The 24843-nt window shown below is 40.8% G+C and overlaps 1 protein-coding gene and 1 pseudogene across 1 annotated transcript; both read right to left on the reverse strand.

Annotated features, from left to right (window-relative positions):
• Positions 1 to 844: 844 nt before the first annotated feature.
• On the reverse strand, positions 845 to 10241 carry LOC133766376 (etoposide-induced protein 2.4 homolog; annotated as a pseudogene).
• A 2030-nt stretch (positions 10242 to 12271) lies between these two features.
• MC4R (melanocortin 4 receptor) lies at positions 12272 to 13270 on the reverse strand. Its single transcript, XM_062200289.1, has one exon. The coding sequence runs from the start codon at positions 13268 to 13270 to the stop codon at positions 12272 to 12274; it is 999 nt and encodes a 332-aa protein (XP_062056273.1).
• Positions 13271 to 24843: the final 11573 nt, after the last annotated feature.

The following is a 24843-nucleotide window of genomic DNA, read 5'->3' on the forward strand; positions in this document are numbered from 1 at the left end:
GGTTCAAGATACACTTACAAGTTTAGGATTACTTTTAGAAAGTCAAACATGGATGGTCAGACAATACATGAATAACTAAGCTATTTTTTTGAGAAAGCTGCCTAAGCTAAAAATACAAATTTTGGAGTCTTCAGCATAGCAATAGTATTTAATGCTTTGAAATCACTTGAGTGATAAAGTGACTGAGCGTGGGGCCCTACTCTCTCATGAGTGGGGAAGAGGAGGAGGAATATTTAAAAGAGACCAAAAAGAAACTTTTGGAGTAGAAAAAAAACTGGGAATTTGAGTATCCTGGGAGCCAAGAGGAAAGAGAAAGTGAACAACATTTAAGTTTGTTGTTGATTTCAGCTTCCTGCTAGTGTGTGCTCTGAGGGGAGGAAGGCAGTGTCGCTGGCACTTGGGACCCTGCTACCCACGTGGGAAACTTGGGATGCATTCCCAGTTCCTGGCTTTGGTCCCAGATGGAGGAATGTTATGGGCATATGGGGAGTGAACCAGCAGATAGGAGTTCTGTCTGTCTCTCTGCATTTCAAAATAAACATAAATTAAATTTTAAACACCTATATACTGATGTCAGGAAGACTCCCATCACCATGTACCTGAGACAAATATTCCAGTTCTTCAGAGAGAAAGGGATATGCATAAGGTCCTTGGCAGAGTGGGTCCTGCCTTCCTTGTGCAGGGGAAGTGAACAGAGCAAACAATCCCAGAGCCTCCTTCCAATCCCAGCCATCTGCTTGGATGGCAGGCAACTCGGGGCCTGTGGCCGCCTTCAGTGTGGTAGGAGATGGATGCCTGGGACAGACCTCAGGTGGCCTTTCTCATGGAAGACAGCCACCCAGGATCAGAGGCACAACTGGCAAAGGTTCCCTTTGCCAGGAGTCTTTGCTTCACTAGCACTACTAATGAGTAAAGGAAAGAGCATGGAGGAGAGGCAGGCTCCGACAATGACGAATGAGGACTGCAGAGCTGTAAGGGAGGCCAAGTACAATTCACATCCAAAGGCACTGGGCCAGTTCCTGGCTGTGTTTGACAACCAGTGGTGCATTGGGTTCGTTTATTAAACCAGCTGTATTCATAGCAGTAGAGTGAGGAAAGGAGGACATATGCCCGAGGCTAACCAGCCAACCAACAAGACAAGAGCAAGAGCCTCACAAATATCCCCAGATGAGGAAATGAGCCTGCAGCAAAAGCCAGCAGTTGTTTTGTTGATACTAGGGAATGGGTGATACTTTCTTCCCGACACCTCAAATGCCAGGTCAGCTGTCGCTTGAACCCAAATTAACATTCACCACATGGCCCAGTATAAATGGGAGGCACCCAGAAGACTCTGAAAACTGATGGGAAAGAGAATTCTAGCCAGGACCAAACACCTCCTTGGATTACCAATAATTTGGGCTGTTACTGAGTGAAACACTGGAGCAAACACCTGATAAAACACGGACGGAATCAGAACATTCCATCATTCCAATTCTAGCAATGCATGGCCCCCTCCCTTGCTTTCTGCCCGTCCTCCCAGCTCTCTTGTGTAGCAGGACACGACTCGCTTTTCTTCAGTGAATCTGCTGTGAGATTCGATCATTTTGATTGATAGTAACAGAAAAAAAAATCTCAAATGCTATTTCTCCTAGCCTTGAGAGGGTACAAATACTCCAGATAGAGTCTTTGATCCCCATGGCCAGATCCTGGAGAAAGGTTTGCATATTGTCCACCCTCTCTTCACCAACCACCTTATCAACTACACAGAGGATAGAGACGAACCTCCAAATCCCTCTTCACAGAGGACCCCACAATTCTGCCTCTCAGGTCCATGGCCTGGGCTCAGGTCAGGCCTACTTGTCCTCTCCGTGCATGACTCTGCCAAGAAGGGAAGGGGCTCCAGGGCCTGACTCCTATTTGTTTACTTTATTTCTTTATTTTTAAAATAAAAAAACTAGTGACCACTGATCTCCAGTATTTATAGCAAAGCAAGCAATATACAGTTGGATAACCTTCGGATTACTACAAAGTTTTCATTTTTTCTGACTTCTGCTGAACCAGTAACCCAGATATTGCAAAAATTAAGCCTACATTTAAGGAACGAGAGAGGGCAAAGAAAACACGTGTAGGTGAAGAATTTAGGTTATGATAGTTGTGTACCCATTTATGGAGTCAGGTCATAACCTGCCAACGTCTCTAGACATCTGAAAAGGTTTCCGTGGGCCAAATCTTTGACAATCTGTGAATCATGACCTTTTAGTCAATGAGCCACATTAGAATCAAGAAGTGGAATTTGTTGTAAGCAACATTTCCACAGGTTTTTTTTTCTGAGATGAAGTTATGACCACATTTATTATTTTCACATTGGAGTTATATGCAGTTGTGACTTCAGTATAATTCTGAGGTTTCTCACAGTTTGGAGTGTAAGTTTTAGATATAAAACCAAGTTCATGTCCTCCACAGCTAAGCCTCATGTAAATCCTCTGAGTATTTCACTGACTGAGTAGCTCGACTTTGCCTCTTGGCTCAGTACTTGAGGAGTCTGCAGGTGTTTCTTGAGAGTAAAAACACTTCACAATTGTAAACTGTGACTATTAATTTTATTATCCCAGGGTCAAACAACCATTTCTATCATAGGCCAAAGCACTTTAGGTTTTTTTAAAGCAACAGCATTAAATTGCTAGAGAGATTTTATTTGCTATATGCAAATGTAGCACGAATGTTCCTGCTCACTAAGTACATTACAAAAAAACCTAATATTAATTTTCAAGCAAATATTAAACACCAACAAGAGCATATACCATATATTTCTGAGTTGTAAAGCATAACATCAAAACATACTTTTAAAGATATTTAAAATATTTTATATATACATATAAAATATCTATCATGCAGCATATACATTAAACCATCGAAGAAGCCATGTAAACAAGCTGTGTCTTTCTGCCATGTTCCACCCACAAATGCTGCTGAATGTTTTTGGAATGATCAAAACTTTATAGTTAATTCAGTAAACATAGGGATTTGTTTTCACGTGTACCACTTGTTAGAATTAAATAGAGCATTGAAAACAGATTTGAACAGACGGCTGTGTCTCAGCTAGGGAATATGGGATGTTCCTGTCCCTGTTGCCATTTAACTTCTCTTAGCATTGAACTTCTGAGAAGGTTTTGAGTGTAATTTGATTGATCATTGTAGTAATAGTTACCTATAATGATAAGCACTGTACTAGATTCTTTAGGTCAATTATCTAATTTTGTATTATCGGACATATGTCATTAGTCATATGATGTTATAATGAATATTATCTTCCTCTCTATTGCTTAAGAAAGTTAACTAACTTGCCCAAAGTTGTAGAGCTGGCAAATTGTAGAATTGCGATTTGAACCAAATACTAGTTTAGTCCAAACCCTATACTCTCTCCATTTCTTCACACATAGCTTTGGTACATATCAGCAGCCTTGGCTTAGGTGATGATTTTTCTTTTGTTTAGCACTTAAATTCATGGCATAAAGTTTGAGTATCAATTAGTCTCATGAGAAATGGGTTCCATGCAATTTCATGGTTAGCACATTTTCTTTCTTGAGACCTCTGCAATATTTGCAGTGACACAAATAATTTGTATTATGGATGACAATAAGTTTTTCTTTTAGAGTGCTGGTATGCCCCTGTATCAGTTATGTTCAAATATATCCATTTATCTAAAAAATCAAATCTGAGGAAATTATTAAGTGCCATTTAAGGAAAGATATACAGTTAACTCAAGGCCCCAATATGTCTATTGATAACATTGAGTGGTTAGGAAATAAAACCTGAATGTTGAATGGCTATCTGTATTTCTATTTATTACAGCATTGTTCACAATACATAAAAACTAAACTCCAGTGTCTATAAATGAATGAATGGGTAAACCAAATGTGGTATATATACACAATACAATGCTATTCATTCAGGAAAGTACATCTTGTCAGTTGCTGCAACACAGATGAAACTGGAAGACATTGTGGGCTTTTTTAAAATATTGATTTATTTATTTGAAGGGCAGAGATAGGAAAAGACAGACACAAACACACAGAGGACTTCCATCTGCTGCTTCATTGCTAAAATGGCTACAACAGCTGAATCTGGGCCAGGCAAAAAATCAGAAGCCAGCAACTCCATTTGAGTCTCCCATGCTGGTGACAGGGACCCAAGCACTCAGGGCATCTTTCATTGCTTTCCCAGGCTCATTAGCAGAGATCTGAATCAGAAGTGGAGCAGCCAGGATTTGTACCAGCACTGATATGGGATGCTGTCATTGCAGGCAGTGGCTTAACCCTGTGTACCACAGCGATGGCCTCCTGGGTACTATGTTAAGTGAAGTAAGGCAGGTACATGTAGAAAGACAAATTCCACATGATTTCACTCCTTATGGGCTCTGAAAAAAAAAGCTAGTCTCAAAGACAGTAGAATTGGTCACCAGAGGTTGTGGAAAGCAGGGAGAAGGGGGAAGACGGGGGAGACACTTGTCAACAGGTACAAAATAGAAGTAATACATTAAGGTTTTCTATTGCACAGAAGGGTGACTATAGCTAGCATTATTGTATATTTCAAAATATCAATTTTAAAGGGAGAGGGACAGAGACAGGGAGGAGATATTGATGGGGACACTCCCATCTGCTAGTTCACTCCCCAGATGGCCACAATGGATCAGGACTGAGCCACGGTCAGAGACAGAAGCCTGGCATATAATCAAGGTCTTCCCTCCCTCATGACTGGCAGAGACTCAATCACTTGAGCCATTGCTGCTGCCTCCCAAGATCTCAGTTGCAAAAATCTGGTATCAGGAACTGGAGCTGAGAATTAAAACCACTACTCTCATTTCTGATACAGGAATCTTAATTTCTAGGCTAAAGGTCTGCTACCTAGAAGAAAGAATTTTGAATGCTGTCACCACAAAGAAATGATAGATGCAGAAATGAAATACTTGTACTCTGATTTAATCACTACAAAATGTTTATATGTATCAAAATATTTCAATGTACATACATACAGAACTGTATGTTATTACTATATATATAAAACATATGTATTGGGGCCGGCACTGTGGCACAGCAGGTTAAAGCTCTGGCCTGAAGCATTGGCATCCCATATGGGCAACAGTTCTAGTCCTGGCTGCTCCTCTTCCAGTCTAGGCTATAGCCTGCAAAAGCAGTAAAATATGGCCCAAGTGCTTGAGCCTCTGCATCCATGTGAGAGACCCAGAAGAAGCTCCTGGCTCCTAGCTTCAGATTGGCTCAGCTCTGGCCGTTGATGCCAACTGGAGAGTGAATCTTTTGAAGGAAGTCCTTTCTCTCTGTCTCTCCCTCTCACTGCCTATAACTCTACCTCTCAAATAAATAAACAAATAAAATCTTTAAAAAAATAAAATGAAGCATATGTATTATTATATGCTAATTAAAATAAAATAAAGCTCACATAATTTCTAATATGCTTTACACCTATTAATTGACTCTCTTAGTGAAAATATCACTGAAGGTATTTGATGATATTTACTAGCCATGTTGTAGGATGTACTCCTGAATAGCATACTTCAAATGTTAACTAACCACCCTTGACAAGATTAGAGGATACATAGATACATCACGGTATTCATACGCAAGGTTTTAAAAGTTGATTACTGCTCTTTGGTATTTAAACAGGTTGAAAATTTTGTTCCCACAAAAACTTGTATTCAGATGTTTATAGCAGTTTTATTTCATAATTGCTAAAATTGAAAAGCAGTAGGTGAATGGATTAAAGGTGATGGATGTTCATGCAGTGGCATATTATTCAGTGCTAAAAGGACATGAGAAGACAGAAGACATGGAAGAATCTTGAATGCCCACTGTAAGGAGTTTAATAGGCAGAAGAAGGAAGATCTGTTTTAGGTGAGTGGAAGTTCTCTGTATATTATAATGGTTGACAGGTGCCATTATATGTTAGTCCATACCCATACAATGTATAACCCCAGGAGTGAACCTGAATTGAAACTATGGATTTGGGGTGATAATGATGTTGCATCAATTCCGATAAATATATTACTCTGTTAGTGGATGTTGATCATGCTGGAGGCTGTGCCTGGGTGGGAGAAATCTTGCATTTCTGTTCTTGATGTAAGCCTACAAACACCTAAAAAATAAGGTAATTATCACACAACCAATAGAAGAAAGTTCCTGCTAGATACAGAAATCATAGTAAATTATGTCCTTATTTCCTATCTACCAATGTTTTCTTTTTATTTTAATATTTTTATTTATTTATTTATTTGAGAGGTAGAGTTAGACAGAGGAAGAGATAGATCTTCCATCCACTGGTTTACTCCCCAAATGGCTGCAATAACTGGAGCTGGGCCAATCCAAAACCAGGAGCCAGGAGCTTCTTCCAGGTCTCCTATGTGGGTGCAGGAGCCCAAGCACTTAGGCCATCTTCTACTGCTTTCCCAGGCCATAATCAGAGAGCCGGATCAGAAGAGGAGTAGCCAGGACATGATCTGACACCCATATGGGATGTTGGCACCATAGGCAGAAGCTTAGCCTACTATGCCGCAGCCCCCTACCAGTGTTTTTACAACAGATTAGGGATGGAATATTGAGTCTGTTATAAACCTTAGACTTTTCTAGGGTGAGTATGTTGGCTACTGTATCAGTGATTCTCGGACAGGAACTCCCAGGAGGTGATGTGTGCCTTCCCCCTGGCTGTGGCTTCTTAACCCAACAACCCCACCTGTAAATGAATTGCAGTGAAATAAGGGAAGAATGGGAGTGTCCAAGGTTTGTGATAAGGTTGCATTCTGTCATCAGAAAGAATTGCATCGATCTACATCTGAACTTAAAAAAAACACACAAAATCATCCATTTTACTGCTTCTTCAATGACTTTTAATATTTTTCATTTAGTTATTGAAAATTTCAATTTGTTAAACTTTATAGCAGTCATTTGTCCAAGACTACTCTAGTGCTGTAATTAAATTCTTTCCAACCTTTTTAAAAAATTTAAAAATTTGTTCTTTTGAAATTTGAAATGGAGAAAGGAGGGGAAAGAGGAGGGGAAGGAGTAGGGGGAGAAGGAGAAGAGCCGGGGTGGGTGTGGAGAGGGAGAGGGAGAGGGAGAGGTCTCCATATATTAGTTCTCTCCTCAAATGTTTGTAACAGCTGAAACTGGGGTCAGGCTGAGTCAGGAGCCCAGAACCCAAAAGCAGGTCTTGTACATGGATAGCAGCAACCCAATTACTTGAGCCATCACCTGCTACTTCCTATAATGTGTCCTAGCAGGAAGCTGGAATTGGGAGTAGAGGTGGGACTTGAACCCAGGCACTCTGATACGGGGCATGAGTGTTCCAAGTGGCATCTTAACTGCTGCACCAAATGTTTGCCCCTGCAATCATTTTTGTCAGGCAGCATTTATTTCCCTTCTTTAGAAATATTCCAAGGACACATCTGTTTGCACTTCAGCTTGACTGATTTAGGTTACCTAATTTTCTTTATTCCTTTATTCCTCTTCTGTTGTCATCATATGAGTTTGTTATGAATGTGCACTTCTTGGGCCTTGATAATTATGCTGCAGTACTTTTGCAGTAAATTTTAATACTCTCAGTTTTAGAATTTTTAGACTCTTTTTTATTTGTACTGGAAGTGAGTTCTTTCCAGTAAGATTTTGTGAAACTGGGAAGTTTATCTAAATACAAAGAAATGTCACTTTTTTAACCATTTCATGCAAATCATTAGTTCATTGCACCAAAACAAATAATGCATCTGTCAATTTGTTTTTTGTATTTTCTTTCTTGCATGACCTTTTCACAGCAGAACAGAACAACTTGAAAATTGAGTGGGAAAGAAAATCTAAAGAAATTATTAAAAAAATATAAATGAGCTAAGAGGCATTGACTGAGAATACATATCATATATAATAGTATTCATTTTTAGACTAGCAAGAGAAACTGCAGGTTTAAAAAAAAGGAAGCTGTAGAATAACATCCATTTAATGGAACAAAAAGTTTTTTTTTTCCCTACAATTTGTGGAACTCCTCACTTATTATGGAGTTAAATTGTAAGTGTATAAAGTTAATTGAAAATAGATCTTAGTAAAAAATACGAATGGGAATAGGAGGGGAAGGCTGAAGAAGGGTGGGAATGTGAGTGGGAGGGCAGGAAGGGTGGGAAGAATCACTATATTCCTAAAATTGTATTTACAAAAAAAAATGTTACACATTCAAAGAAAAAAAAATGGAAGAGAAGGCCATGGTCTTCATCATGCTCCTTTTTCTTTCCACTCCCTTCTCACCAAAAGGAAACCTGTGCCCAGTGGAGGCAGACTTTAGGAGCCCTATGGTGCCCAAGTTTGTTAGTTTTACCAAGGTATAATCTTCACGTGTTCCTCCAAAGGTATTTCAAGAAGATATGCAACCCAAGTGAAAAAAGGTACCTACTCTACAACAGGCTTACATACAATCCTCTGATCTCCTTGAACCACATTACATCCTAAGCCACCTCATGGAGAAGTTCCTGAGCCACCAGAGAGGTTGGGTTGATATGGGTTTAATGTCACTGCTCATGCCTGCTTGTATTATGGCTTTATTTTCTCAAAAGGCAGAAGTAGAAAGCTGACCCAAAGCCTGATAAGCACTCTTTCCTTCTCTCTTTTTCACGCATTTCTCATTTCTTCAGAATAGTGATGTTCAGGCACTCTTATCTTGTTGGCTGAAACGCAGCAGGATGTTGATGCATGGATTTGATGCGCACAGATGCAGGGTAGAAAGTAGGCTAACATGTGCCAGCACAGTTTTCTAAGAGGCATTGCATTGGGTGGTGTTAGAAGGGTCAGATATACCAAGAGGTACTTTGCTTTTTGCTCACTATAGACTCCACGTCAGTTTATCCCTAATGGCCACCCTCTGGTGGAGTAGTTCTCATCTGTGGTAAGCTTAGAAAGGCCAAGGTCCTTAGTGACAAACAGCTCTAAGTCCCAATACCATAACTGGACGATTCAGTGCTTGCTATAATAAAACAGGTAAAAATGACATCTGCCAACCCCAGTATACCCAAGATCATCCATCATGACAGATTTTTCCCTTTTGCTTCATGCTGTATTGATTGATTGTGGTTGTTCAAAAAGGTGGTTAGAGGTTATTTTTGCCACATTCCTTTTTGTGACTCAATTTAACCTGACAGAGTTCCTTCCCTGACAAATCGCTGGGGCTTCTGTGGTCCTGAAGGTAGAACCAGGGCGTGAAGGCTAGGCAGCCCATCGCAAAAGTCCAGCCCCAGTCTGTCATCACTGCTGACAATGGAATAGATGCAGCATCAAGGATGCCCTGGCTGAAGCTACCGCGAAATCACTTTCTGAAATGAAGGATGTTTTTATTTATATTTTCCAGATATTTCTAGCCTCTCATAAATGCCCAATATGCTAGGCTCTATGAGATTAAAGATATGAGCAAAAGATTCCCTATTTTCAAAGGGGCTTGCATGTAAATAAGGGAGGTAAAAAGCACACAAACAAACCAGGGAAAGTAAGACTACAATATGCAGCTGACGAGGGGCCCTAACTGGAATTTGAATGTCATGATTGGATAGCATTTAAATTCTTGTCCCAACCTTGTGTTCCTGTTAGACATAAGGTAATGAGAACAGAGATATAATCCCCTTTTTCCGGTGTTAGAACTTCTCATGCAGTTCTAGGAAACTCAGTCCCTGGTTCTTAGTATGCTTCAGGTTCCCTAGCTGAAGGAACTCCCTGCTCTGTGTCTACTGTAGCGGGCAGGGTCACCATGACACCTTCATTTTGTGAATTTCAAGCTTCTTCCCCCCCAACCTCATTTCCTGTTCTCCCTCTCCTCTCCACCCCCCACCACCCTGATGCTAAGTAACCTTGCTTTTGCCTCAGTTTTCAATCCTAATACTATCCAGTTAATACAGCAGCAATCCAGCTAGAGCCAGCAGAGCTGCAAATTTCACTGCAAGTGAGGGGTGCAGGTTAGACAGTCCATCCCTCTAGGAGAATCTACATTTAACTAGAATAAGGGGAAGTAATACAACTGAGGAGGGTTTAGAGTGTAGGGTGAATGAGTAAGAGCACTGAGAGACACTGAAACCCTACATTGTACCATGGCATGCGGAAGAGGCTGGAAGCATGTGGCTTATTCCTTTTATTTATTTATTGGAAAGGCAGTCTTACACACAGGCACACACACACACAGAGAAATTCCATTCATTGATTCACTCACCTAATGACTGCAATTGCCATAGCTGGTCAGGCAAAAGCCAGGCAGTCCATCCAGGTCTCCTTCTTGGGTGACAGGGACCCAGGTGCTTGAGATATCATCTGCTGATTCCAGGAGCGTTAGCAGAGAGCTGGGTCAAAAGCGAACTGGCACTCAGATATGGGATGCTGGAATCCCACACGGTGGTTTAACCTGCTGTACTGCAACACCAACCCTGCATGGCTGGTTCTTGACCGGTATATGAGTATATGCTATAAACTATGAACTGCTCCAGGGGAAGGTGTGAATGTGAATAAGAAGGAAGTCAGGATCTTTTCCCTAACTGTCATGATACTTGAAGGTCAGATAAGCAGCATCTGGAAAGACAGCCAGCAAAGATTTGAGTTGTTTACAGCTCTGATTTCCACATCTTCTCTAGACCATGGGGTTTCTTTGAGTCATGATATGAAAGAATGAGCAGGAATAGTAAGAGTAACCAAACACCATTTGTGTCCTGCCATTGCTTTGGGCTATGGCCATTATGTCAGTCTACATGTAAAACTTCACACTTATTTTTGCCTCAGAATGGAGGGATTTCAGTGGAATTAACATTAAGCTTAAGCATCACTTTTCTTTTGTAAACTTAGGCTTCGTCATTTTACTACAAGCCAAGGTGTCTCCATGAATGCTGAAAGTGGGGTCTTACCACTGACATGTAAGACATTGAGCTTTGGATTGAGAAGTACCTTTGCATATGGCCTCTGCCCATGAGCATTGGAAGACACTATTAAATCACAAGGTAGTTTACTTCTAATCCTCTGTGTGGTATGTTCTTTCTTTAACACATACATAGATGGAAAGTGCAGATTTCGTTGCTCAGTGGTCAAGTATGTGGGATTACTTTGGAGCAGAGTGAGTATTTCGTGTCCCAGATGTGTCTTTCCAAGGCTAGTGTACTCTGTGACATCCCTTTGGGGTTGACCAGGTGCCTTTCTTCCTGCTAATAACGTACCAGCCTCACAGCTACCCTTATTTTAGAGATTTATAAACATTGTCTGAAAACACTGTGCTATGGATTTGATGTTGAAAGTGAAAGTCCTTGGTAATCAATGCTTAGACTCTAGTTCAAGAAATTAACAGCAAGTAAACAGCAGATCTCTTCCCTGTGATTTGTGAGAGGTTCACTACCAATCATTTGGCTTTTAAGTGACTGGACACCAGGCCTCTCAGTGTAATACAATTTTTTCTGGACAATTCAGCAGACTTCAGCAGGTGCTGGGTCCCTGATTAAAGGGGCAGAAAGATTTCATTTTCTGTTTTATTAATGATGGGTGGGGATAATTTCATACCAGGGAGCTTAGCTTCGCACGGCAATTCAGGATTTCCAGACCCTTTAATCCCATAGCTGTTGTTTTCTCCCCAAAACAGATCACCTGTTAGGAAAATCAGACTGGGCAAAAAAATGTTTCTATCTTTGAGAAACACAGTTTTCTGACTCAGTTTTCCAGTGGCTGTTAATTTGAAGAGGAGCCTTATTTTTACTTCTGCACAGGGAAGACAGATAAGATTTTATGTAATTAATGGAAACTTCACTGATAGTGTTGCCTTTTTTTTTTTAAACAATTAAGCATCTGTTCTTTTACTACTTCCCCCTTACATGCTAGAATCAAGCCTCTCAATTTTAGTGTTGTATAGCAAAAATAGGAAACCGTTGTTAGAATATATGTAATGCATCTCTGATTTCTGTTACTATTACCAGCAAAGACAAACCCTTATGAGTAACAAGAAAGAGACACTCTTAAGCTTTTAATAGAGACTTTTTTTGTAAATCCATAGTGCCTATAGTTTATAATATAGGTTAACATTTTACAAGCAAAAAGAAGCATGACATTAAAAATAATACTGAGATGAGACATTTTTTTCATATCAAAAATCACAAACCTCCATGTGTACAATAGAGATTCTCAGGCAATGCACTACATAGGTGAGAGAGCTGTTGCCAAAACACACTGTTCAGTTGTACGGGAATGAGGGAGTCTCTTATGCATGTGATTAGTGTGGCCTCTGTCCCCTTCTAATACCTGCTAGAGAAATCACAGAGCCCTCCCAGAGGGTAGAAGCAGATGATCTCTTTGAAGGTCTTCCTCAGTTCTTGACTCCGGAGTGCATAAATGAGAGGATCGATGATTGAATTGCACATGATCAGTATGAGATACAAGTTAAAGTGAGACATGAAGCACACACAGTATGGGTTCTGGGGACAGGAGATGTAGAATATTAAGTGGAGGAAGAAAGGGGCCCAGCAGACAACAAAGACCCCAATCAGGATGGTCAAGGTGATTGCGCCCTTCATGTTGGCCCCTTGGCGGATGGCGCCCGTGCCAGGGAGGACCGCGATCCTCTTAATGTGAAGTCTGGCCATCAGGAACATGTGCACATAGAGGGAGGCCATGAGAGCCAGCATGGTGAAGAACATGGTGATGAGGCAGATGATGACAGCGCTGCTGTCGGAATAAATGATGAAGAGAATGCCTGAAACCGTGCAAGCTGCCCAGATGCAACTGATGATGATCCCGACTCGCTTCACTGTCATGATGTTATGGTACTGGAGGGCATAAAAGATAGTAAAATACCTGTCCACTGCAATGGAGAGCAGGCTGCAAATGGAGGCAAGCAAGGAGCTACAGATCACCGAGTCAATGACATTATCGATGTTCACCGTGAAACTCTGTGCGTCCGTGTCCGTGCTGTTTAATAGGGTGATGACAATGGTTTCCGAACCATTGGAAATGCTCACCAGCATATCGGCCACTGCCAGGCTGCAGATGAAGAAGTACATGGGCGAATGCAGGTTCTTGTTCTTGGCTATGGCTACAATCACCAGAATATTCTCCAGCAAGCTTACGACACCCAGAGTCACGAACACCTCGGGAGACACGAAAAGTTGCTCGTAGCACCCTCCATCAGAGTAGCCCTTCCCCAGGGGCTCGCTGGCATTGCTGTGCAGTCCGTAGCTGCTGCGGTTCCAGAAGTGGAGAGAAGTGTGCGTCCCACGGTGGTGGGTGGAGTTCATGGTGCAGCAGGTGGATTCGGATCCCCCTGGGCTCACTGCACCTCCCGGCGCAGGAAATCCCAGTTTACTGTCTCTTTCTCCGTCTGAAAGTTAGGAGGCTAACGCGGCATGCTTGCTCTGGAGTCCAGTCACGCGCTCCAGGGCTTGCCGTGGAGTTTTTAGTCTTTTTTAGGACCGGCTGTGATCATCATCGCTCTAATAATGTTAGACTTCAAAACGCCCATTCTCAGTTGGAAAGATTGCTGACTGCGTTTTGGTTTTCACGTCTGCGTTAACTTTATGAAATAATTTTCCTGGTAGCTGCCGTGCCACCGGGCGAATCCCGTGCACACGCTGCGTCGGCGCCTCTCCGAAGAAGCAGTTGTTGCCAGCCCCAGCCTTGCATCCAGTGCTGGTTACAGGGGTTGCCGCTGCTGCTTTTTAGAAAGAAAGGAAAAAAAAAAAAAAAAAAGGCTCAGAGCGGCTCCTCCTGTGCTTGCTCCTGACCAATCCGAGCGCAGTGGAAGCCTGTGAGATGCTGATGAGGACCCTGAAATTCAAATTGCAGAGTAGTCCTCATTCAGATGCAGGAGTTTCTGGAGCTGGCTGGTTGTGAGATCCTGAATTTTCCTTTTCAAGTTTTCAAGGAAAGTAACCTAATCCCTGCAGGGCATCCGCGCCAGCACAACCAGCCACTCTGAGGCAGCGCCTGTGTGGGTATCCGAAATGAAACGGAGAACACAGTCCCATGTTCCTGCCTTTATGCCCGGATACAGAATGCTTTCATATTATTTAATTTCTTTGAATTAAGACCCAGGCAGCGACATTGCAGTTTAAAATACCTGAAATGCAGGGAGGATGTTTACAGTGCATGTAGTCATGCCATAGATGAAAGAATTAGGTGCCTACCTGCAATTTGATTTACAACAGGTGCACCAGTATCTAATGCTTCTCTATTGCAGAATTTTTGTTTTTAGAGCTAGAAACTCATGGTGTTTAAAAGTCATACAACATTAATTAGACCATACTCAATTCAGACTGAAATAAAGTCAATAATTAGCCAGGCTTGTTTTGCTAAAAAGGTAAAATTTTATTTCTAATGTTATTTTGTTTTTGACTTCCACAGCTGAAGATCTTGTAAGTTAAACCCATAAATGTCTTGGTAACTTTACTTATTCAAGCTGAGATTAGTAGATCCAAGCTATTTATTCAAGTTTCTGAATATTTTCTTTAAATTAGTTTTGAAAGATTCCAGCAAAATTATTTTTCATTTAAGCTCCAGGTTGTGAAATTGTGTCCTCCGTGTGACTATTTTCGGTTTCAGCTGTCGGTGGTTTATGGGTTCTGTTCATCGGAAAACAAGAATCATTTCAGGGTTAATTCTGAACCCTCACTCGTTTAAGTATGGATTTTCTCTCCATTGCCATCTGTGACAGAGATAATGCTACATATTTTTCCTGAGCATTCAGCTAAATTAACATCTTCCACCCATCCCTGCCAATGTGTGGGGCGTTTCAATTGAATTCCAGCTGATGGGATGTGAGCAGAATGATGTACCTCACTTTGCCTCTCCTGTCCCTCAGTGGATGCCTCACTATGTGGATACCACAGCCACGTCATCGAGGAAACCTGTGGGCTGAATGCACAGAGCAGTGCTGTCACCTCCAGCTCTCTCCACCCTGCAGCTCACCAACTATGCTGAGCAGTTATTTGAGCAAACAATGTATTTCTCCTGTGTGAGGCTGCTGAGATAATGGTGTTTGATTATTAAGCAGTAATTATCCTGACTTTCTAACTTTTCATTGGCCCATTTACAAGCAGAAAACCTGAACTACCTGAGACTTTTTTTTCCCTTTTTTTTGCATTTACCATGATAATGAATTATCTAAGAAATATGCAATAGGGAAGAAATCTATAGTATTAACTTTTTTCACTATAACGGAATAACTGAGGCAGATAACTGTATAAACAGAGAACTTTTTTTTTTTTTTAGCTCAGAAGTATTTAGTTTATTCATTGAAAAGGTTTATTTCATTTTAGGGGTTCAAAATCAAAGATAAGGTAGTGAAGTTGGAGTAGGTTAAGGGCATTGGTTTGGCCTCTGGGCAGAGTAGTGAATGGTAACACTTCATGGCAGGATAGCCTGAGAGTATGGAAGAGGTTACACTGCCAAACGTGTCCGAGAGGAACTGAGGTCTGACATTCACCCAGAACACGGCCTCAGTGACCTGAGGACTTCCCACTAAGCACCACCTCCTAAAGATTCCACTCCCTCAGATGTGCTTCCTCCTTCGCTCCAGGGACCAAGGCTTCAATCACGGGTCATTAGGAGACTCCCAAACATATCCACACCATAGCATCTATGAGGCTGCTTCAAAAAGTTTGTGAAACATGAAAATGAAAGATAGGCTTATTTTGGTGCAAAACATTTTCGAAATCCAGGGATAGTTTTGCCATAGTGTGCGTTTTCCATGAACTTTTAGATGACTGCTTGTATTACATCATTATCAGCTCATCAGAGTCAACTCTGGATAATCTATTTGCTGAAACAACTCTTTCATTTGCTTCCTACAGTTCTTGGTGGCACATTGTTCCATTTGCTCAGGCTTTTTTTATCTGAATTTAAAATACGTTACATTACAAATTTATAGCCATTATAGTGGCCTGATACTGGCATGAAAACAGACACATAGAGCAGTAGAAAAGAATAAATGTATAGCAGTAAACCTACACATCTGTAGCCAACGGGTGTTTGACAAAGGTGGTAAGACTATGTATTGGAGAAAGGATAGTCTTTTCAATAAATGATGCTAGGAAAATCGGTTATCCTCACAGAGCTTAATGAATCCAGACTCTTTTCTCACTGTGTAAGAACACTAACTGAAAATGCATTGAATACCTATATGTAAGACCTAGAACTTTGTAACTACTCAAAAAAAATTCAGGGTGTTGGGAAAGGCAAGGATTTTTTTTTAAACTCCAAAACCATAGGACACAAAAGCCAAAATAGATGGGATTTCATAAACAAGTCTGGACAGCTATAAAACAATCAAGATTTAAGAGAGAATCTACAGAAAGAAATAAATATCTGCAAGTTATATTTCTGATGGGGAATTAATAATCAGAATATAAAAGGAGCTCAATCCAACAGCAAAGCAAATGAACAAGAAAGACAAAATGGGGCCTGCAGGTTAAGATGCTACCTGCAACATCGACATTGCATTTGGGTGCTGGTTCATGTCCCAGCTGCTCCACTTTCAATACAGCTCTCTGCTAATGGCCTGGGAAAATCAGTAGAAGATGGCATAAGTACTTGTGCCCCTGCACCTACTTGAGAGACCTGGATGAAGCTCCTGGCTCCTGGCTTGGGCCTGGCCTACCACTGGCCATTGCAACCATATGAGGAGTGAATCAGTGCATGGACAAGCTCTCTCTCAGTCTCCCTCTCTCTCTGTAGATCTTTCAAATAAATAAAAGCATCTTAAAAATAACTCATACAAATGATTCAATAAAAAATGAGCAATAGATCTAAACCAACATTTTTGAAAGGAAGACATACCTATGACTAACAGGTACAGGAAAAAAAAAACTCAACATCACTAATTATCAGGGAAATGCATATCAAAACCACAATGAGATGTCACCTCACTCCAGCTAGATTGGTTATTATCAAAAAGCGAGTGCCTGCAAAAATGGGAAGAAAAGGGAACCGAAGCCCACTCCTAGTGGGAATGTAAATGAGTACAGCCCTTATGGAAGACAGTAAAGACTTTACTCAAGAAGTAAGAAGCAGAGCTACCATTGCATCCAGCAATCCCCCTTCTATACTCACAGGAAGTGAAGTGTCTTTGATGAAGACACATCTGCACTCCCATGCTTATTGAAGCATGATTTACAATAGCCACGGAATGGTGACAACCAGAGTCCTTCAACTAGTAACTGGATAAAGAAAACGGAACACAACAGGGGAATACTGTTCAACCATAGAATGGAAGGAATTGTGAGATTTTCAACAACATGGGTGGAACTAGAGTTCACTATACTGAATGGAGTAAGCCAGGCTCAGAAAGACAAGTATTGAGTACTAAGATAGGAGAAAGATGCCATTTGTTTTATTTTCCAGTAGAGTAATTATAGATAATGATAGCTTTCTGTATATTTGTTAAAGAAACAATACTAGAATAAAGAATTCTGAATATTTTCGACATAAGGAAATGTTAATATTTTGAGGAAACAGCTATGTTTACTCTGATTTGAACACCATACAATATATGAGTCAAAATATCACATGGCCTAAACAATTCTAATTTTCATGTATTAGTTAAAATAAGAAAATTTAATAAGGATATATTTTATATGTCAGCCATGGTTTAGTTCTTTAACCAGCAATGCTACACATATTCATATTTTTGAGAATAATTTGCAGATTTATTTCTGTTCTGAGCAAAAACCCTTGTCTTGAATTTATAATAGTAAATTTGAAAAACTACTATAGAGAAATGTTTGCAAAAGTGCCCAATAGAAAAATAATTTTAACATAGGTTGATGGTTTTTCTACTACAGAATAAAGTGGAAGTTTCCACCGACAAATAATCTTGGAAAATATTGCCCATTCACTGTCCCATTGAAGTCTTGGAGTTTGTTGGCAGATAAAATTTCTGAAATTTCCCACTGTAAAAGGAGAATTATCTTGCTTAAACCACTTATTTCTTAAAGTTATCGGAGCATAGGACTTTTCCTCTCCCACATTTATTTTTCAATTACTCATTAAATGCATTTCTGTTGTGATGCTTCTTTTGAAATGTAAATTTGTTCCAGACTTATTGATATATCAGGGAACATTTTGAGCTTAAAGAATTTTTTTTTACATTTGTGTTTTCTTGGTTTTCATAGAGAAAAACAATAGGTTAAGATGGGAAACCATAGTCAGCTGACCCAAGACACATGGGTGCACACTACACATGTCACCTCCACCATTTGCTGCACCTGCTAATGGTATTTGTAATGAGGCACAGTCACCTTCAGTTTTTAGTAATCTTCCTTCTAACACTTTATAATGAGTTTTATCGAGTTTTCAGTAATCTTCCCTTGTCTGATTCTGGATTCAAGTTAATGCTGGCCTAATAGAATGAATTTAGAAGGGCTCCTTCTGAAACCCGTTACCATGTTTGCTCCAAAATCACATTCCCCAAGAGCTGCTTCCAGCCATGTGTAGCAGGGATATCAAATCAGGCCCTGATCCCACCGAGACACTAAGCACCTCTGAAAGGCAGCTTTAGGCCGGCACCGTGGCTCAATAGGCTAATCCTCCACCTTGCGGCGTCTGCACACTGGGTTCTAGTCCCGGTCGGGGCACTGGATTCTGTCCTGGTTGCCCCTCTTCCAGGCCAGCTCTCTGCTGTGGCCCGGGAGTGCAGTGGAGAATGGCCCAAGTGCTTGGGCCCTGCACCCACATGGGAGACCAGGATAAGCACCTGGCTCCTGCCTTCAGATCAGCGTGGTGCGCCGGCCGATGGCTGTTCTCGCACTTCTGCTCAGGCCTTTTCACTGTTTCATCACTCGGGGTCGGCACTTCAGGATTTGATGTTTTTTTCAGTCTTTCCTGGCTTTCTTCCATGTGTTTCTCACACTCATTTTATTAGTAAAGTCTTGCACATTTAATCCCATTTGGTATCCTCTTCTCAGAAGACAGTCTTCTTTGCCTATTTTTGCCTTACCAATGCCTCACCAGTACCTACGTTCCTCAATTCTTTCCTGACTTCCCTGTTTCTACCCTACCCTAGTAGCAGAAGTCATGTTCCATTACAGCCTGCAGCTATTGCAACCAGAATGTGTGTCTTTACAACTAGATCACTCTTTTGGGCTCCTTACTTGCCTTTGTCGAGTATATATGTTCACTTAGGTGTAACAAAAGCACCACAAATTTCAAATTTTAAAAAAATAAGTGTGTTTTTTCTATTAAAATTCTCCTTTTGATATTCTTGAGTCCTATATAACAATCAGGATTCTATGAAATAGACATATTTTCAGCGTATCAAGTATAAAAGAACTTCATACAGGAAATAAAGATACTTGCAAACATTTTGGAGTGGTTGTAGACCTTCAACAATTTATGGCTTTCAAATTTCATGTTCTCTGAACTGTGATCTGCAGATCAAGTGGTTGCTGTTACTACTGCTGATCCTCATATACAACGCAGGTGAGCAGACACTCAAGGTGGAGTCATCTAATACTAAAACCCACATTGTTAGCCACCTGACATGGCTGCAGGAAGGTGGCTTTTGCTTCACTTAGTTCTAAAACTCTGAATAATATATCTAACTGGGAAAATCTGACACCTACACAGCTCAGGCTGCAAGGGAGTCTGGGAAATACAGATTTTTTCACTACAGAAACATGAAATTGAGGGAGATTCAAGTGGAAATTTGAGAGTCAACTTACATACCTATCAACATAATGGCACCAACATCCACTCATTCACCCCAGACAAACAATGGACATTGAAGATTCCTTTCTCTTCCTCATTCCATTCACGACTGACCTGCAGCAAAGCTGCTGCTGGCTTACCTCAGGTCTTCAGTCTTTCCGTTGGGCTTCTGTAACGGAATCTTAGTAGTTTCTTAACTTCTCAAGCTTACCGTTCAACGGGTTTCAGAGAGCTGTTGCTGGGGCCTGTGGTAGGGTAAGCTTCTTCTACTTAAAAATTTGTGAGCAGATTTTCAAGGCTTCTATGTATGGAGCCAAAGAAGTGATTAAAGTGATAGAAAGGAACCAGGGGAGAGTCACTGAACGGTAAAAGAATAAGCTTAATGGAGGCAGAGTGGTCCACAGTGCTAATCTGACAGAATTCCCTATTAGGTCAGAACTGAGTTTTCATCAAATTGTTTAGTTGGGGGCCAGCACAGCGGCTCAGTAGGCTAATCCTCCGCCTTGCGGCGCCGGCACACTGGGTTCTAGTCCCTGTCGGGGCTCCGGATTCTGTCCCAGTTGCTCCTCTTCCAGGCCAGCTCTCTGCTGTGGCCTGGGAGTGCAGTGGAGGATGGCCCAAGTGCTTGGGCCCTGCACCCACATGGGAGACCAGGAGAAGCACCTGGCTCCTGGCTTCGGACCGGCACGGTTGCAGCGCGCCAGCCGCGGCAGCCATTGGAGAGTGAACCAACAGCACAAGGAAGACCTTTCTCTCTGTCTCTCTTTCACTGTCCACTCTGCCTGTCAAAAATTTTAAAAAAAATTGTTTAGTTGGGAATTATTGGCCATAATGGCCACTATAGCAAGATTAGTGCTAGGAAGATGCAAGAGAGACAGTGCCTGGCCTCCCTGAGTTAAAGGGGAAAGAGTGGAAAGAGTAACTATACCAGCATAGCAAGTTTTCCTAAGGATCTTGACCATGAGGAGATCCATGGAAATTGGAGATAATGTGTTCCCTGCTTCTAGAAATCCCTGCTGTCCCTCCCTTGCCTGGAACAATGTCACCTCAAATGTCAACTCTTTTCTCTAGCCTTTAACAGCCAACATTGTCTCCACACTGCTACCCAACCAATGAAGAATTAATTAAATGAATTAATTAAATATGACTGTGCTATGATGGTTACTCCTTTGTTAGTTATTGCTTTTATATTTCTCAACTTGGAAAACATATGAGGTTTATTTGTAGCAAGGGATATTTACTTTTGTTTAGAATGTTTCCAATAATGTACAGTGTTCAACACAAGCAGTATAAGTAAAATGCAGGTTTTTCTTTGGATAAATTACATAATAGAGATTAATTTTTAAGTTCCATATTCCTTTATTATGTATATTTTAGCATTTTTTTTAGTCCAGATACAGCAAAATTCACTTTGTGTTATATATTTCTGTGAGTCTTTTATCTGCCTTTTATAGTGTTTGTCATTCATTATTCATATTCTATTAGGCTTTCATTAGATATTCCCTATTTTGAATACTGGTTACTAGGATAATTAAATAGGCTAAAATTCATGAAGAACTTTTATTTGTGCCTTATCTGGAGTAACTGCTGTGTAAGCCTTAGCTATATTTATTTATATCTTTCTAACTTAAATTTTTAAGGCTTTGTAACCTACTTGGTGATCGCATATTTTGTGCAAGCCCCATTATTTTTTGGCAGTTTTAAAGGACAATTTTGGTTCAGCAATTCCATTTATCTTAGTGTAGGCACTGAAAGCAATTCCTCTTTGTATGCTATCACTCCATGATACTTCCCATATCATTAAACTTCCATTCTCAGCACAGCAATAGCCCAAGGTGATATTGCATAACAACACCATGCGCAGTGCTACTGAGGCTCTGGGTAGACACCCAAGTAGATGATTTTCTTATAAATGAGAAATTGCAATCAAAATCTGAAGATGAATCCTCCTTACATGGAAGCTGATATGGTCCTTGTACCAAAGGATCACTTTGGACAAACCTAATTCTCTCCAATGCATTTCCCTTAAATTTTGGGTGTGGGAGAAGAATACTAGGACATTTAAAATCTTTTCTTGTGTTGGTGTGGAAATGGAATGTCTTGGAAAGGCTTATCTGATCATACCTTCACCAACAAGTATTCTAGAACCCCAATATGTACTTGAAGTTGTGTGTGTGTCGTGGATATATTTTCAAAGGATTCCTTATACATCTGATCTTCATATTTTACTCATTTTTTTTCTCTGAAAGCTTTCTACCTTTTCCTGCCTTCAATCTTTCTGTTAATCATTCTGCACTTAGATAAAGGTAAACTTGTACTTAGGTAAAACCAACCAATTGTATAATAAAACTTGGTACTCCTCCATTTTTTATTTCAGAAACTTGAGTATTATCAGAAAACTTGGTACTCTTCCATTTTTATTTCATAAACTTGGATATTACCACATTGCATGTCTCTGATGGTGTTTGTATGGTTTTCCTTATTAAGATAACATTGGATGGGCTGGTGCCATGGCTCACTAGGCTAATCCTCCACTTGCGGTGCTGGCACCCTGGGTTCTAGTTCTGGTTGGGGCGCCAGATTCTGTCCCAGTTGCTCCTCTTCCAGGCCAGCTCTCTGCTGTGGCCCGGGAAGGCAGTGGAGGATGGCCCAAGTGCTTGGGCCCTGTACCCGCATGGGAGACCAGGAGAAAGCACCTGGCTCCTGGCTTCAGATAGGTGCAGCATGCTGGCCATAGCGGCCATTTTGGGGTGAGCCAACAGAAGGAAGACCTTTCTCCCTGTCTGTCTCTCTCACTGTCTAATTCTGCCTGTCAAAAAAAAAAAAAAAAGATAACCTTGGATGAAACAGAGCAGATAGTTTTGTAAAATCGCACACACCAGGCTCTTGGCTTTTCCTATGACTTTCAAAGTAAAAGGTTTGAAAATTAACAAAGTTTTTTGTACTGTAATAAAACTTATATAATGTAACAATAAAGATAAACAAGAATGTTACTTAACAGTAATATTGTAAAACATGTCCTTAAGTGCATGTAGGACGTTTCATAAAGTCAAATCCAATAAATGGTGAGTTTTGCTATTTCACAAATTAAGATCCCAGAAGAGGCCCTGCAACACCTAGGGAACACATTCTGAAATTTCCTTCATGAATCACTTGTGTGTAATATTTGGTTTTTGGCTGGGACATCTTCAGTTTATTAAAATATCAAAAGTAACTTTAAGGATGTTTGAAGTGTCTTCTTTGCTTGAGCTTGGTAAGGATGTTTGAAATGTCTTCCTTGTTGGAACTGGTACTTGTTTTACAGTGTATCCTTTACAAGAGTGAGGAGGAAGTACTGTTATGTATACTTCAACCAGCTTTTCGCCTGAGTGGAAGGCAAAAAAATGGTCCCAGAATTTAGAATAGGGTCAGAGAATATCATGTCTGTGTTCTTATCTGCAAGGCTGCTGGAGGTTGAGCTTTGTATTGTTACATTTCTGCCTCCCACAATTTTCACAAAGATGCTTGGGTAGCAAGGAGCAAAGAAACCTACCCAAGTTACCTTCAGGAAGGAGATTTAATTATGAGAGTGTATCTAGTATTGAACTGCTGGTCCACTGATCAACTGCTCTCTCTCTTTTATTTCTTTTCTTTTTGACAGGCAGAGTGGATAGTGAGAGAGAGAGACAGAGAGAAAGGTCTTCCTTTTTGCTGTTGGTTCACCCTCCAATGGCTGCTGTGGCTGGTGCATCTCGCTGATCCGAAGCCAGGAGCCAGGTGCTTCTCCTGGTCTCCCATGCGGGGCCCAAGCACTCCACTGCCTTCCCGGGCCATAGCAGAGAGCTGGCCTGGAAGAGGGGCATCTGGGATAGAATCCAGCGCCCCAACTGGGACTAGAACCTGGTGTGCCGGCGCCACAGGCAGAAGATTAGCCTGTTAAGCCATGGCGCCGGCCTCAACTGCTCTCTTCAATCTGTCTCAAGTTCTACCAGGTTTTTTTCTCTATATTCATTTTCATTTTTTTGTTTTGTTTTCTACCCTTGTACTTTCCTTATACTCTAGTTTCAGCCAGTCTGTGGCTTTGCATTACCCCAACACTACCTAGCAGAAAATGCATGTTCAGAGCTCAGTGCTAACTATCTGTTTCTTTCCATGCCAGTTTCAATTCCTGAGGGGAGATTGGTTGTCACAGCACATCATAGTCCACGAGCTAGCCTAGGGAGTAACCTTTCTTGTGTTATGCAGTGCTTCTAGGTCCAGTCATCTGTGGTGGGCATAGGAACAGAGATACTAGATGTGTTCCATAAATCAGAAGGGCAGCAACCTGGAGAGCCTTCCTTAGAGAGAGTGACTGTAGAGCAAGCATCATTGTCAGTGCCTAACACATATGTCCTGGCCACAGCCTCTCCTGTGCCCTCTTCCAGTAATTGCACAGCTTGTGAAAGAGGCGAGGAAATGCAGTTTTGCCTGTCTTTGGTGTATAATTTTAAAGAAGGAGCCATCTAGCTCTGTGAGTCTCTTTTGCAGTAACAATGATAATTTTATGCAAGAATTTCAGGGAAAGTTAATTTTCAGCAAAGTATTGTCCATGTGGCTGGGCTATTTAGTTGTTCTTGTCTTTAGTTTCTCCTTTTTAAGGGATTTTGCTCTGTATTATTTTTAAAAGCATAAATACAAAGTAGATGGCTAATAGATTTTTTTTTTATTTTATAATCCTAGATACATCTAGAAGTGAGCCAAAGTATGGCCTCTGATCATGTAAACCTTCCAACTTCCAGCTCACAGGTGGGGTGAGACTGCAAACAGTAGTAGCCTTGGGATAGCTGTCAGACCTAATCAAAATGGAGTTATAAAAAAATCAAGGATTTGATCATGAAATTTTTGTCTTCTTCTCAGATAACAGTATTGTTTCATGACAATTGTTTTAGATAAAATTTTTTTCATAACTCTTTCCAAATATCTGTAAAATTGTTAAGACAAGTCCTTGGGCCTGTTATATGAAGTTTCATATAGATAAAGTGTTTTCCCACAGACTCAATTAGAGTGTCTTGTATTGGCATATGATTTGTTTAGAAAGATAGAAAATATGGCCAGCAGTTATTTTCAAGATGAGTGAGGGCCCACAATGTGGGCAGATTGGTTTCTGAGGGAATGTGCTGTCAACCTAATTCAAATATCTTAGATAGAG

The sequence above is a fragment of the Lepus europaeus genome, chromosome 9 (assembly GCF_033115175.1).
Source record: "Lepus europaeus isolate LE1 chromosome 9, mLepTim1.pri, whole genome shotgun sequence".
In the NCBI taxonomy this organism is placed as follows: domain Eukaryota; kingdom Metazoa; phylum Chordata; class Mammalia; order Lagomorpha; family Leporidae; genus Lepus; species Lepus europaeus.